This window comes from Puma concolor, chromosome B4 (genome assembly GCF_028749965.1).
Source record: "Puma concolor isolate L17-30 chromosome B4, mPumCon1.1.hap2, whole genome shotgun sequence".
Taxonomy (NCBI): domain Eukaryota; kingdom Metazoa; phylum Chordata; class Mammalia; order Carnivora; family Felidae; genus Puma; species Puma concolor.
The window spans coordinates 115451945-115463697 of record NC_141673.1 but is presented as its reverse complement, the minus strand read 5'-3'; the positions used below and the strand labels follow the sequence as shown (position 1 = coordinate 115463697).

The window sequence follows — 11753 nt, the reverse complement described above, 5'->3', positions numbered from 1 at the left end:
ATTTCGCTCATGTGTTGTTCATAAATCTGGACTCTTAACGATGGGGTTTTGGCTCCCTGTTAGGTGAAATATTTCATTTAACTTAGCCAAAGCCGGACTCCAAGCAGCCTGGGAATTGTTAGGCGGCTTCCCCTTTTCCCAGTACCTCAAGAGCCTCTGTATAGTTCCTTTTTGTTTATTTTTAGGGAGAGGAGGAGTTGTTTTTGACTCCCCCGGTGATGGTTAGGTGGCAGTATTGTCTATTTAGCTGAAGCATAAGTTGTGATTCGGCCCCCGCTTTGAAGTGGAAACATCAAGAATGGCCCATCAGCGGAGTCCAGCCTGTTTGAGCATCCACAGGCCTGATTTCTGCTTGTAATCTGATTACGGGGTTTGAGCTGTTCCAGCCTGCAGCCTCCTACTTGCGTTGACTATACTTTTCAAGGACACGAGTGCCTGATTGCTGTAGCCCTGTGCTGTGAAGAATCTCAACCCAGTTTTGCTTAGACGGGCTGAAGGCCGTGGCTGGTTGAGAATTAAGCTGGAGAGCAGGCTCTGTGACTAAACTTTCTATGTGCAACCATGTTCAGAAGCCCAGAGATTGCCAGCTATCTGGGAGTTTTCCAGTTCTCTGAGAGACAAGGTAAGGCAAGAGAAATAGGAATTGCACGCATGGGTTTGTTGTATACTCTGATGAAAGCCTTTGCAGCTTCCGTTTTACCATATATTTTCCCATGTCCAGTTAGTTACACAGTTTCCTCAAAGGACGCTTTAAATATCTAACGGGGTGTATGCATTAGCTTATCTTATGCTGAAAAACGTGGGTTGGTTTGTTTTTTTCCCCTAGTGTAAGTTACAGAGACTGCTAAACCACTGTAGCCTCTATGCAGGAAAAATTGCAAATTCACTTAAAATGTCCAAACTTGGGATCACGTTCTGGACGTGCTGTGATTTAGCTAAAATCTTTTTCTAAACTGAATGCTACATATACTAAATCATTTCCAGTAGACAGTGGTGTTTGTCTTTTTATAGACTCTTCATGTGAACACTGTTGGGAACAAAATGCTTTGTTTCGTAGTGGCTTCCTTTAGAGTGTGGAGGAAAATGCATGCTTTCCGTTTAACTACTGGGGTGGCATCACAGATTCTGATCACTGATTGAAGAAAAGTGAAATGCTGAAGTTATTTTGAGTGGCACATGTGAACTTTAGGCATTCTGTAGCTAAGTCTTTCCCAGCACAGACATACCATTAGGAAGTGAGTCGAACAGGCCTCAGAGTCAGAAATTTTATTCTATGTCACTTGATAGTTTTTTGAACCGCGTTCTCACACATAGCCAGGTATGTGTATAATCAGGAAAAAGCCTAGATGTTTAATTGGCATTATACCTTGCATTTTATTGTATATCTCTAGTGGGTCACAGTTTCCAAATTCCGGGATCCCGGATGTGTTTTGATGGATAAGGGCATGTCAGCATCTGATATATTTTCGTACCTCCTTTTCTTCTGGCCCCCAAATATTAAACAGTAAAAGGCACTTCCTTAGAAGTCTCTGTAAGTGGTCTGCTTGTGGTTTCCTTGGTGGACAAAGGGTTACTATGCCAAAAGCTGTGAAACAGATTACTTGCCATTAGACCGGTATAAATTTGTCTGTGCCTGGTTTTGATTCACTGGTTCACCCGGATGTGTGTTTTTTTCTGCATGGCTTTGTTACCACCTGTCTTTACACGATACATATCTTGCCTTCAAAAATAAAGAAAGTAGTTGATTTGATGTGTTGTCATTGTTTAGATTTTAAGGAAGGCAATAAAACCTGCTGAAGCATTTCCTCTGCTCTTCAACAACCCCTTAAATGCACACAGTCTTTAAAGGTGTCTCAAATACATCAGGCAGTGATGAGTTTCAGTGTTACCTTGACCAAAATTGTTTAATTTTTTTCCTCCTTTTTTTCCTGGAGTATGTAACTATGCCATTCAGTATTTATTTGCTTTGAATTATTCTCGTAGCTATAACAAATTTACATGATAGGATTGAACTATGTCAGATTTTTGTTTGTTTTTGTTTTTTTCACCCACAGAGTTATGTTGACCACATTTCAGGAGAAGGAAAAAAACCTTGCCTGTGTTGTGGAATTTGATTCTTAGAAGGTGTCATTTTTGTATTCATATTTCTTGTCTGGTTAATGGTTTCCTTTTTTCTTGTTATACGTTCAATGGGACTTTGGAGAATTTTTTTCCCCACTGGAGATTGTTTTTTTAACTTATTATGTAGTTATTTCATTGTTTCCTTATTTCTTTCTCCTTAGATTTCAACCAGAAAAACTTAAGCTTCCTTGGATTACCAAGTCAAAGAAAAGTTCCAAGGTAAAGTGGTCTTTGCTCAAGACTCTTAGGATTTAGAGATTTGTGGTAGCTTTTAGAATTATTCTCCTAAATTCCTAATTCATGAGTTTGAATGTTTGGCAATATGTTTTCTCCCCAGAGTTTGATTTATTAAAGTATATGAAACAAGCTGACCTAATTGTAGATTCAGCCAGAAAAGATTCTTTTGGTATTTATTAATGCTGTTTATGGGAACTATTTGCAGAGCAGATATAATTTTGAACTTGTAGAGGGCTACTATCTTTTCTTTTTTTTTTTTTCATACCTGCCTCTAAGCGTGGGATGTCCTTTTGCAATCTGCCCATTAAGTAAGAGAGCTTTTGATTTTTAAAGAAAAGATTTAGCCTTGTGCCTCTCTTCCCTCCCTCCCTCCCCCCTCCCCCACCCATCCCTCCATCTGTCCGGTGAGGTCCTGATGTCTCTTAACCTTTCTGCTCTTCGGTTTCCTACAAGATATTAAGGGTACTAATTTGATTTACCTAATGTGCTAAAACTCTGTGATATAGAATCATTCATATAAGCTTTGTAAAAATCAAAGTTTGTGCCAAACAAGATAGCTGTATCTCAGATGCTTCTTAGCAGATCACTGTCCCTAATAGATGTTGAGGTGGAGACACAAAGTTATTATCCCCAAGACATACAGGCATAGACCCCAATGTACATTTCATTATGGTAGAAGGACCCAACCCTGATCTCCCCAGCCTTCCACTCAGATGCACTTCTTCCTAATGTATCCTGCATGGCATTGCCTCTTTACTCTAAAGGGTTTGCATTTCAATGGTTTTGAATAAACAGCTCTCTAATCACTGTCCTCATCAGGCTGAGCGGGGCTCTGCATTTGAAAATGGCAGCAGGCATCTTTTGGACACACTAGATGAGAAAAAGAAAGCCTTGATGGATTTGATCCACATCTTAGTATCAAGTCAACTAGAGTTGGCTGTCATCAGTAAGGCTGTCTGTCTTATTTGACTCAGGAAATCTTAACTTTTCTAGCGCTTGACAGAATCTCCCCTATTTCTTATCTTTGTCCGATAGAATCTAAGCCTTATATCTTAGTTCCAGCTACTACAACAAAATACCATAGACCAGCTGGCTTAGAAACAACAGAAATTTATTGCTCACAATTCTGGAGGCTGGAAGTCTGAGATCAGGGCGCCAGCATGATTGGGGGAGGGCCCTCTTTCCATCTGCAGACAGCCAACTTCTTGTATCCTCACTGGGTGGAATGAGCTAGGGAGATGGCTAGGGTCTCTCGGCGCCATTGGGGGGGGGGGTTGTTTAGTTCTATTTTCATTGAAGTGTAGTTGTCTCTGTGTCTCTTTTTATAAGGACACCATTCTCATTCATGAAGGCTCCATCTGATGGCCTAATCCCCTTCCAAAGTCCCCACCTTCTGGTGTTATCGCTTTTGGGGGTTTGCATTTCAACATACGAATTTGGGGGAATACAGACGTTCAGACCATAGTAGCTTAGTCCCCAGTGTGTCCCCGGGCAGGTTGGTTTAGCTGTAACAGAGCTAACAAGTGACTAAGAAAAAGGAAGAGGAGGAAAGCATTGCTTTGTAAGGATAGCAGAATGAAATAGTCAGACGTTTCAAATATGGTGGGTATGATCTCATATGTACCTATTGAAATTATGGCCTCCTTGCTATGGATCCTAAGTGTAAAATAGGATTAGAGATACAAGAATTCGCCTCCTCCAAAGCAGTCTAGCTGACCAGACACCACAGGTACAAATATGAGGTAGTGGACTTTGATGATCTTGTAAACTTTAGGAGAAAGGTGAACAGATTGTAGAGAGCCTTTCCCAGCGCCGGTGCTGAATAATCACTGTCGTGGTATAGCCCCATTTTGTGCAGTAGTAACTGCAGACTATCCTGTTCTCACTTTAATACAATTTCCTCTGGTTTCTACTGCTGGCATTTAAGTAGGTTAATGGGACATTATAAAAAATTGTGGACGTGGGTAGCAATCTCTTCTTAGGTTATCGAAGCAGAGGGAAGGAGGCAGAGTATGGAAAATTTAGTACCGAAAAGAGCACTGTTTCAGAGGAGATGCAGACCAATAACAAATCTAAAAGGTGCTTCTTTCTTGATAGTAGAAACTTTAAAAATGGAATTCAAACATTAAGACCGTAGCATTTGCTTTAGTTATATATGGAGAGCTGGTATCATACTGAAATACAGAATCATACTTGTGATAGAGCTGTGGCAACCACCCGTGCCTACAGAGGCTGTCGGGTAGAGTCCCCTTGTCCTGGGGATGGTGAGAGCACGGTGCAGCATCCAGAGCTCAGTGCATTCGAGGTACCCATCATGTGAGTTGGGCTTGGGCTCCGCCAGTCCCACCGCTCTGGTGCCTCTGACTCAAAAAGGTGAAGAGGAGATTTATGTTAGGGCTCCCTGGGGTATTTGTGTTTTTATCAGCCATTAGATGATCAGAAGACGTTGCTCATTCACGAATGTTCCAGAGTTCTTTACTAATGTGTCTTGCCTGCATTCTCACTGCTGGCTAGTGCCTTGGGTCTCGAAAGTCCAGGGAAAAGATGTGACTTTTTCAAAGCCTGGTTTCATATTGGTTTAAGGGGTCCTGACTCAGTCATAGCTTTTCTAGCATTCTTGAGTCAGAGCTCCACTTTTCAACCCCATTTGCCTTATTCTTTCTATCATATGTTATTCTAAAGGTGAAGAAAGGAGAGGTGACTGGCTGTCTCCATCTGTAGAGAGCATGTGGCCCTTCATCTCAGAGTCATGAGTTCAAGCCCCACGCTGGGCGTGGAGCCTCCTTAAAATAAATAAATAGATAGATAAATAGATAAGTAAGTAAGTAAAAACATAAATAAGTGTGAAAGAAGGAAAGTGGGGGAGGGAGGAAGTTTATAACTGATATTATTAAATATGTGCCCTTCTCATTATTCTCAGTGTTTGCAATGCTCTTTGCCCATATCACATTAAAAGTGTATAGGGTGTGTATGTAAAATATTTCAGAGTGAGTGTAGAATACATTCGAAGTATTTTATTGTCGCCATTCATTCAACAGATATTTATTGATTTAAAAAAACCACTTTTATAAATCAATAATTTGAAATAAGACACTTATAATATGTTCTCCAAATAAGAAACCAGGCTACCTTGAGAGAAAACAACTGAAGTGCGTAATATAGATTCGGTACCCGGTGGGACGGGCACTGGATCAGGGGGTTCTTCCTTGAGGAAATGACCTTAACCTGAGTCCCAGAGCAGGAGGGAGAGGAGAGAACTCAGGTAGACAGAACAGGTGAGGAGCCACGAGAGCAGTTCCCAGCAGCGCTTGCGTTTTCCACTGGTTTCTGAGCAGCCATGGAAAGGCTGTACTTATCATTGGTACAAACACCAGTTCAGCTTTGTTTCAAGAAAGTAAGTGCCGGGGGAGGGGCAGGGGAAGACTTGGAAACCCCACCGTGAAAGTTCAGAAAAATGTTTAACTAGAGAGCAGTTTATTAGTCTTTATTAGCGGTTTTTTGATAAGCACAAAATGGGGGAGGGGGACTATGCACATGTCTACTTTTGAAAATATGAGATAATATTTGTGCCCCAAGGTCAGTGGCCTAAGAAGCTGAATATTTCAGGATTGCACCATTTTTTTATATGGAATTTTTTCCCTAAGATGTTAGTTTTGCAAAGAAAGTACAGAACTTTATCAAGATATTTAAATAGTTAAATAATCAATTACAATAGCATGCCATTCCTTAAGTGGGGTACATTTCTACAGTTACTTAATTTTGTAGGTTTATACTAAGTCATACATCTGAATGAAATGCCAGAAAGAATGATCACTGCCTTAGGATTTACTGTTGAGAAGTCAGTGCCAATTCCACTTTTCTGACCTACGTGGGTATTCTAGAATCTTCAAGCCATCTGGAGTGTGGTTTATAAAGACTACTTATTCTCAAGACTTTTGTATTAAATAATATGGATACATGGCAGTCATATTTATGAATATAAGCCCTACCACATTTGTCAGCAATAACTAAGATTTTAGATGAGCTTGGTTCTAGAAGATGGATGGTGTTACGTATTTTGGAATGCGCAGCAGCTCCTTGAAATGTAATTTATGTGCAGGATATAGAGCATTCATGTGCCCCACTTACAGAGATACACAGCACTTTCCTCAGTCACCTCTTGGACCTCTATGGACGTGCACCCCTACGTGCGGAAACACAAATGGAGGACAGCCCATAGGGAAGGTCAGCTTTGCCCTGACCTTCAGCCTTTCCAAGGCTGTTGTTCACCTCTCTGGAGGTGATCGTATCACAGGAGAATATTGGTTTTCCTGCTTCTACGCTGGGTTTTCTTGCTGCACAGTGGCAGCTCGGTCTGTCTGGCCCAACCCCAGGTCCACTCCCATGGAAGCCCATGGGGTTGGCATGCAGCAGCCTGGGGGCCTAGTGTTAGAGTGGGAGCTGGCTTTGTATCTCGTCCTTGGGCAGATCATTTAACAGTTTCCTAGTCTGCAAACCGAGGATGATAATTGTTCCAGTTGGTGTGCTGGAGCCGACTTGCACCTCCCCCTGAGAGCGAGTTTATGCCTCTCTTTTAACTGTGAGTCCAGTGAGTCCTGTGGGAAGCTTGAAAATCAGCCTTAGTCGGGGTATTTATACTATCAGCAAAGACTGCAAAGCATATGCTTAGGGGAAGGGGGTGGGAGAACAAGACTAAGGAGCAAGTTTTTAAACATTTATTAGCACAGCACTGAGTAGTTCAGGCCTCACAGGGTCTTGCGAAAATAATTAAGATTATGCTTGGAGTATGCCTAGTTATAGAAGAAGAGTACACAGTAAGTGCTCAGTTCTTCTTCACTTTCATTTCCTCCTTTATTCCAAGGCTCTTTTCATGAGCCTTGCAGACCTGTCCACCATGCTTTGATTTCTTGGTACTTTGAAGGCATTTGTTATATAATTTCAACACTGGAGGAAAGCATGCACATAACCTAGACAAGTTGCTGATTTTCTGAGGAGGAGATTAGAACACAGGAAGGGTGAGTGACTAATCCAAACTTACACAGCTGTTGGTGAGTGGCTCTAGAAGAGGTTATCAGTCCCAACCAAGGCATCTGGCTGGCAGCTCAGCCATGTTTTTGCCCCCCTGACACTATGTCACCTGCCCCTGCTGACGTAATTCTTCAGTGGCACGAAAAAAGTCCTATAAATAGCTATAACTATAAATGACTGTAAATAAATGAAAACAGCTCCCACTTAACTCCCCAAAATAAAACTTTTTATGTGTCGTCTACATCCACCTATTTAACTATGTATAACAGCTCATTTTCGTTTAGCATTTTTTTTTACTTAATATCGTGTATCTTGATTCAAATTGACTTTAAACATGACTAATGGAATAATTTAATTTCTAGCTTTCAGAAAGAATTCTTGCTTGAAGACAAAGAACAGCGCACTAACTACAAAGGAGGAATCAATGCTAAGCTTTTAACTGCACTTCCCAAAGGTGAGACTTTCTGTAAATGGTTGACCGGTGTCCTGAGCCTGTAGGTCTTGTGTTGCCTGATTTCCTTGGAGGGGGACTGCTTCACTGATCTCCGGTGTATACTCTGGTACGTGTCCCTTTCTGTCTATTTCAACAATTAGCCTCAACTAAGGTAGCTCTCTTCCTGCGTGTTGAATCTACACCTCTCTACATGTCCCTTCTCTTACTTTTAGGCATTCTTGGGTTTTCCCTGGAGGCTGGGGGGTGGGGAGGGTGAGAGAGGCAACCGGCACAGAGTCAACTTTCTTCATCTCTCCTACCTGTCACCTTCTCCAGGGACGGTGGGTTTTGCTCGTAAGCCCTTTTCTTTTCCATCCGCTCGCTCCATTTCCTCCACCTCTGGGCGTCTGCCAGTGTTGCTGCATTTCCACTGAGTATGTTAGAGCTCCCTGCTGGGCAGCACACTGGCCTACCAGTGCAGACTGTTCCACACACGCTTCCTTCTCCAAGTAGGTACTCGCCAGTTCGGTGAATTCGTATTTTCATTGGTAGAGATGCATGTGCACTAAAATATGTGCAGCTGTCACCAGCCAACCACCCCTTGTTTCGCCCGAGAAATGACATAAATGTTACCAGATCTTTGTTTCCCCCGACTGTAACACTGGCACAGCGTGGTACCGGCTCACAAACTATCTCCATCCCAAATGAGCTGGGTAAACCTTACTATGGAAGAAACAGATTTAGTGGAAGATCCGATATCCGATTTTTTTTTTTTTTTGGTCCTCTGAAAGAAAACAAAAACAAACATAAGATCAAACCTAAAAGAAATTAGACCAGAAACAATATTCTTTTAATAGAAACTAAATCTAGTTTAAAAGGCCCACTGCTAAATGGGCGTATATCCTGAGGAATTGAATGGATGATACGGCTAGACAAAGTCTGATGAGGTCGGATATTTGCAGGTCCCCAGGGATTTGGCCTTGTGGAGAAACTTCAAACAGGGACGTTTTGTAATTTCCAAGTACTTACAAAACTGTCGAGAGGAAGACAGGCTTACTCCACATTGCCCCAGAGGCCAAAAACAAGAATAATGTATTGAATTACAGGGAAGTAGGTGAGATTTCATACGAGAGAGACAATTCTGATAGTTCATGGGACCTAGAAATGAAATGGCCTGTATTATCATCTCTTCTGCTCCCAGTAGCTGTTCAAGGAAGGTCACGTGCTTCCATGGGAAGGACACATGCTGTGGGTTCCTGCCTGGATGGCATGAAATGGAAAGGTCCTTCTGATTTTTTAGACTCTGTAAAAGAGAAAGAAACTCAAGCTAATCTGAGTCAGACTTAAAATCTATGAAGATGAGCCAAACAAAGTACTGCTAAATTTGATTTTAGCAGTAGCTTCGAAGATTGGACTGATTAGACAAAATTCTGTAGTAAAAGCTGCTTTACTCGTCCTCCTGGCCTAGCCCAGGTCCTTTCCTTGATGAACGGTAGTACATGCAATATGGGGATCAGAAAAATTAGAAGCAATAGATGAGATGCGAGGTCCCTTCAGGCTCAACAGCTTATAACTCCGTATGTGCCAAAATTTAAAAACACATAAGTTGATTAACCAGTTTCACCAGAAAATGTATCATAATTGGTTATAAAAATGTAACTCTTCACAAAATGAAGATAATGCCATGCATTAATCAGATTTATGTTTCCAAATTCACAAGATCTTCAAAATGTGCTTTAAAAGTGTCAGAGCCCCTCCTCCCCTGAATTCCATGTAAATTCCCCAATCGTCTTGTCTCACATTGTGCACTTTATGAATTCGGGCAGGCATGTTTGGAAAGACCCACGTATTACTGGTAATCTCACTCCTCCATGTTAACACATCTCTTAATGGCAGCTCCTGGCAATATAATGGTAAAAATAGGAATTGATTCCAACTGTTTTAATGGCATAGAGCTTTATGTCTGTTTACACATTTCCAGCAGTTTCTTTCCATTCATTTAGTGAGGAATTCTTGCTTTTGTGCAAATGAGCATTAAAATGATCATTGGCTTTTCTCTAAGGGGCTTCCTTTAACTGTGTATCACACACAAGTTATCCGATGACTAAAAACCTTTACCTATGCAAAGTTTATAATATGGAAATAGATTTTCCACTTAGGAATTGTGAAATGAACCAAATACATTACTTCTTTAATAGCTTTAGTGAGCTATAATTCGTATAGCATACAGTTCATCCATTTACAGCACTCAGCTCAGTGGCTTTCAGCATATCCACAGAGTTGTGCATCCAGGGCCGCCGTCAGTTTCGGAAAGTTGTCATTATCCAAAAAGAAGTCCCACACTTCGGAGCCATCACCCCTCTCCCTTATTCCTCTAGTGTTGTAATGACTTATTTTCTAAGCTGCTTGTCTTTATATTAGTGGCTGCCTTCCAAGTGTAAAAGTTGAAGTGCGTTACTCCTCTGGGAAGTCAGATCAGTATTCAGGACATTCTGGGTCTGGTCTGTGCTCTTAGCCTGTCAAATGCAGGCTGGGAGAGCTCTTGGCAGTCCCCTGCCACTTATATTTCTTCGGAAGATTCTACTGTACTTGGGTTTAGACGACTGGACTCGACGATAACTTTACCAGAAAGCCTGCTTCTCAGGGCTAATTAAAGAAACTGTATGCCTCAAGAAAACTACCCAGCAGACCAAATCATCCTGAGTATTGGCATTACATATTATTATAAAGCATATTAGGCAGTTAAATAAAATATAAATTATTATAGCTCTTGGGGCGCCTGGGTGGCTCAGTCGGTTAAGCATTAACTCTTGATTTTGGCTCAGGTTATGATCTCACAGTTTGCGGGATCAAACCCTGCATCAGGATCCATGCTGCTTGGGAGTCTCTCTCTCCCTCTCTCTCTGCCCCTCCCCAACTTACGCTCGCTCGCTCTCTCTCTCAAAAACAAACAAACAAACAAACAAACCTTTTAAAAAAAAGTATTATAGCCCTGATGTCAATTGCCCTTAAATTACCTTACTTGGAAAATGACCCTCCCATTCCCATCAAAAAGAACCAAAGAAATAGACTCACAGAATCCATATTGCCACAGAAGTACCATTCAGAATTACTCAGACAAGGGCAGAAGACTAAAATAGCAGGTATAATGAGGCATAATTTAGTGTATGTTAAAGTTTTAATTAATGTATTTGAAGGCAAAGTAGAACATTTATCACAACAGAAGTTAGATCAACAGTGCCTATTATGTATTGTGTATTAGATGATGACTAGTACTACTGTTACCTGAACCATTTCTGAATTGTGCATATTCTGCCACAGCATATAATCAACTGAATTATGGCTGCTTAATCCAATTTTTAAAAACATTCTTATTTCCTATTTTTTAGGAAATATACGTTGAAGAGTTTAGAGGGAAAGGGATATCATGCTGCCAACTTATTCTCTTTTTTTTTTTCCTTTTTTATTTTTTTGCTATTTATTTGTTTGTTTATTTATATACAAGTTGGTTAACATATAGTATAATAATGGTTTCAGGAGATAATTTAGTGATTCATCACTTACATATAACATCCAGTGCTTCTCCCAACAACTGCCCTCCTTAATGCTCATCACCCATTTAGCCCATCTCCCCCCCCCACCTCCCCTCCAGCAGCCCTCAGTTTGTTCTCTGTCGTAAGAGTCTCTTATGGTTTGCCTCCCTGTCTCTTTTTATCTTCTTTTTCCTTCCCTTCCCCTATGTTTATGTGTTGTGTTTCTTAAATTCCACATGAGTGAAATCATATGATATTTGTCTTTCTCTGACTGATTTCTCTTAGCATAATACACTCTAGTTCCATCCATGTTGTTGCAAATGGAAAGATTTCATTCTTTTTGATTGCCGAATTATATTCCATCATGTCTCTCTCTCTCTCTCTCTCTCTCTCTCACACAC

At 41.0% G+C, this 11753-nt stretch overlaps 1 protein-coding gene across 1 annotated transcript in view; it reads left to right on the top strand.

Annotated features, from left to right (window-relative positions):
• Positions 1-243: 243 nt before the first annotated feature.
• Positions 244-11753, top strand: part of SVIL (supervillin) — a 104484-nt gene continuing 92974 nt past the window's right edge. Inside the window, exons 1-3 of the mRNA XM_025930074.2 lie at positions 244-622; positions 2283-2340; positions 7749-7840. Coding sequence (XP_025785859.2) covers positions 562-622; positions 2283-2340; positions 7749-7840 — 211 coding nt within the window. The 5' untranslated portion in view covers positions 244-561. The remainder of the gene's footprint in view (positions 623-2282; positions 2341-7748; positions 7841-11753) is intronic.